The 3,964-nt window shown below is 49.8% G+C and overlaps 1 protein-coding gene across 1 annotated transcript in view; it reads right to left on the bottom strand.

Moving 5' to 3' along the window:
* Positions 1-1,476: 1,476 nt before the first annotated feature.
* The window catches only part of LOC144598183 (glutamate-rich protein 3-like), a 37,451-nt gene continuing 34,963 nt past the window's right edge, over positions 1,477-3,964 (bottom strand). The window contains exon 7 of the mRNA XM_078408074.1: positions 1,477-1,489. Coding sequence (XP_078264200.1) covers positions 1,477-1,489 — 13 coding nt within the window. The remainder of the gene's footprint in view (positions 1,490-3,964) is intronic.

The raw sequence follows: 3,964 nt of genomic DNA, 5'->3' as shown, positions 1-3,964 counted from the left end.
TGACCAACATGCCCACACTGACCAACATGCCCACACTGACCAACATGCCCACACCAACATGCCAACACTGACCAACATGCCCACACCGACCAACATGCCCACACCAACATGCCCACACTGACCAACATGCCCACACTGACCAACATGCCAACACCGACCAACATGCCCACACCGACCAACATGCCCACACCGACCAACATGCCCACACCGACCAACATGCCCACACTGACCAACATGCCCACACTGAACAACATGCCCACACTGACCAACATGCCCACACCAACATGCCAACACTGACCAACATGCCCACACTGACCAACATGCCCATACTGACCAACATGCCCACACTGACCAACATGCCCACGCTGACCAACATGCCCACACCGACCAACATGCCCACACCAACCAACATGCCCACACCGGCCAACATGTCCCGGCTACATTAGTCCCACCTGCCCGCGTTTGGTCCATATCCCTCCAAACCCGTCCTATCCATGTACCTGTCTAATTGTTTCTTAAATGTTAGGATAGTCCCAGCCTCAACTACCTCCTCTGGCAGCATGTTCCATACACCCACCACCCTTGATGTGAAAAAGTTACCTCTCAGGTTCCTATTAAATGTTTTCTCCTTCACTTAAACCTATGTCCTCTAGTCCTCGATTCCCCTACTCTGGGCAAGAGACTCTGTGCATCTACCCGATCTATTCCTCTCATGATCATCCCTCATCCCCCTGCGCTCCATGGAATAGAGACCCAGCCTACTCAACCTCTCCCTGTAGCTCACACCCTCTAGTCCTGGCAACATCCTCGTAAATCATCTCTGCACCCTTTCCACTTTCCCACAAGACAGTCAGACAGTTGTAGATGTGGCCCAGTCCATCGCACACACCACACTCCCCACCATTGTAGATGTAGCCCAGTCCCCCACACACACCACACTCCCCACTATTGTAGATGTGGCCCAGTCCATCGCACACACCACACTCCCCACCATTGTAGATATGGCCCAGTCCATCACACACACCACACTCCCCACCATTGTAGATGTGGCCCAGTCCATCACACACACCACACTCCCCACCATTGTAGATGTGGCCCAGCCCATCACACACACCACACTCCCCACCATTAACTCCATCTACACTTTACGCTGCCTCGGGAAAGCAGCCAACATAATCAATGACCACTCCCACCCCGGTCTCTCCCTCTCCTCCCCTCTCCCGTCGGGCAGGAGATACAGAAGCTTGAATGTGGCACCACCAGATTCAGGAACAGCTTCTTCCCCGCTGTTATCAGACTGCAGAACGGTCCTCCCATGAGCTAGGCTGTAGTCCCCATCTTCCAACCTACCTCATTGTGGCCCATGCACTTTTCTACCTGCACTTTCTCTGTAACTCTAACTCTCCAACACTGTAAGACTATATTCTGCTCTCTGGTATTTTCTCTTTGCCCTCCCTGGTGTTCTTGTGTAAGGCCTCATTGTGCTCGCCTGTGGGATGACCGCAGACAAAGGTTTTCCCTGTGTTTCAGCACATGTGACAATAATTATACATGTCATTTATTCCCCCAAAGAGGTGTCCTGACCACAAACGTCACCTATCCATGTTCTCCACAGATGCTGCCTGACCCGCTGAGTTACTCCAGCACTCTGTGAAACGTCACCTATCCATGTTCTCCACAGATGCTACCTGACAGGGGCCGGAGAACCTAGGGTGATGGAGGAACTGAAGGAAATCCACATTAGGCAGGAAATGGTTTTGGGTAGACTGATGGGACTGAAGGCTGATAAATCCCCAGGGCCTGATGGTCTGCATCCCAGGGTACTTAAGGAGGTGGCTCTAGAAATAGTGGAAGCATTGGAGATCATTTTTCAATGTTCTATAAATTCAGGATCAGTTCCTGTGGATTGGAGGATAGCAAATGTTATCCCACTTTTTAAGAAAGGAGGGAGAGAGAAAACGGGTAATTATAGACCAGTTAGTCTGACATCAGTGGTGGGGAAGATGCTGGAGTCAATTATAAAAGACGAAATTGCTGAGCATTTGGATAGCAGTAACGGGATCATTCCGAGTCAGCATGGATTTACGAAGGGGAAATCATGCTTGACAAATCTACTGGAATTTTTTGAGGATGTAACTAGGAAAATTGACAGGGGAGAGTCAGTGGATGTGGTGTACCTCGACTTTCAGAAAGCCTTCGACAAGGTCCCACATAGGAGATTAGTGGGCAAAATTAGGGCACATGGTATTGGAGGTAGGGTACTGACATGGATAGAAAATTGGTTGACAGACAGAAAGCAAAGAGTGGGATAAATGGGTCCCTTTCAGAATGGCAGGCAGTGACCAGTGGGGTACCGCAAGGTTCGGTGCTGGGACCCCAGCTATTTACAATATACATTAATGACATAGACGAAGGGATTAAAAGTACCATTAGCAAATTTGCAGATGATACTAAGCTGGGGGGTAGTGTGAATTGTGAGGAAGATGCAATAAGGCTGCAGGGTGACCTGGACAGGTTGTGTGAGTGGGCGGATACATGGCAGATGCAGTTTAATGTAGATAAGTGTGAGGTTATTCACTTGGGAAGTAAGAATAGAAAGGCAAATTATTATCTGAAAGGTGTCAAGTTAGGAGGAGGGGGAGTTCAACGAGATCTGGGTGTCCTAGTGCATCAGTCAATGAAAGGAAGCATGCAGGTACAGCAGGCAGTGAAGAAAGCCAATGGAATGTTGGCCTTCATAACAAGAGGAGTTGAGTATAGGAGCAAAGAGGTCCTTCTACAGTTGTACCGGGCCCTGGTGAGACTGCACCTGGAGTACTGTGTGCAGTTTTGGTCTCCAAATTTGAGGAAGGATATTCTTGCTATGGAGGGCATGCAGCGTAGGTTCACTAGGTTAATTCCCGGAATGGCGGGACTGTCGTATGTTGAAAGGCTGGAACGATTGGGCTTGTATACACTGGAATTTAGAAGGATGAGGGGGGATCTTATTGAAACATATAAGATAATTAGGGGATTGGACACATTAGAGGCAGGAAACATGTTCCCAATGTTGGGGGAGTCCAGAACAAGGGGCCACAGTTTAAGAATAAGGGGTAGGCCATTTAGAACGGAGATGAGGAAGAACTTTTTCAGTCAGAGTGGTGAAGGTGTGGAATTCTCTGCCTCAGAAGGCAGTGGAGGCCAGTTCGTTGGATGCTTTCAAGAGAGAGCTGGATAGAGCTCTTAAGGATAGCGGAGTGAGGGGGTACGGGGAGAAGGCAGGAACGGGGTACTGATTGAGAGTGATCAGCCATGATCGCATTGAATGGCGGTGCTGGCTCGAAGGGCTGAATGGCCTACTCCTGCACCTATTGTCTATTGTCTATTGTCTATTGACCCGCTGAGTTACTCCAGCACTCTGTGTATACCGCACCATCAGGTCCCACTGATTGAGAGCGGGGCGTTTAACACCCCGACCCATGGTGGGACTTGTAGTGGACTCTTTAAACATAACCTATGATGAGCGTTTGTGGGCACTGGGCCTGTACTCGCTGGAGTTTAGAAGGACGAGGGGGGACCTCATTGAAACGTACAGAATAGTGAGCGGCCTGGATAGAGTGGATGTGGAGAGGATGTTTCCACTAGTGGGAGAGTCTAGGACCAGAGGGCACAGCCTCAGAATTAAAGGACGTTCTTTTAGGAAGGAGATGAGGAGGAGTTTCTTCAGTCAGAGGGTGGTGAATCTGTGGGATTCTTTGCCACAGACGGCTGTGGAGGCCACAAGTCAGTGGTATATTTAAGGCAGAGATAGATAGATTGTAGATTAGTGCGGGTGTCAGGGGTTATGGGGAGAAGGCAGGAGAATGGGGTTAGGAGGGAGAGATAGATCAGCCGTGATTGAATGGCGGAGTGGACTGGATGGGCTGAGTGGCCTGATGCTGCTGCTATCGCTGCTGATGGTCAGTGTGACGTGTGTTTGGTCGGC

The sequence above is a fragment of the Rhinoraja longicauda genome, chromosome 11, assembly GCF_053455715.1.
Source record: "Rhinoraja longicauda isolate Sanriku21f chromosome 11, sRhiLon1.1, whole genome shotgun sequence".
NCBI lineage: Eukaryota > Metazoa > Chordata > Chondrichthyes > Rajiformes > Arhynchobatidae > Rhinoraja > Rhinoraja longicauda.
Note: the sequence above shows the minus strand (reverse complement) of the source record. Positions and strands in the feature narration are given on the sequence as shown.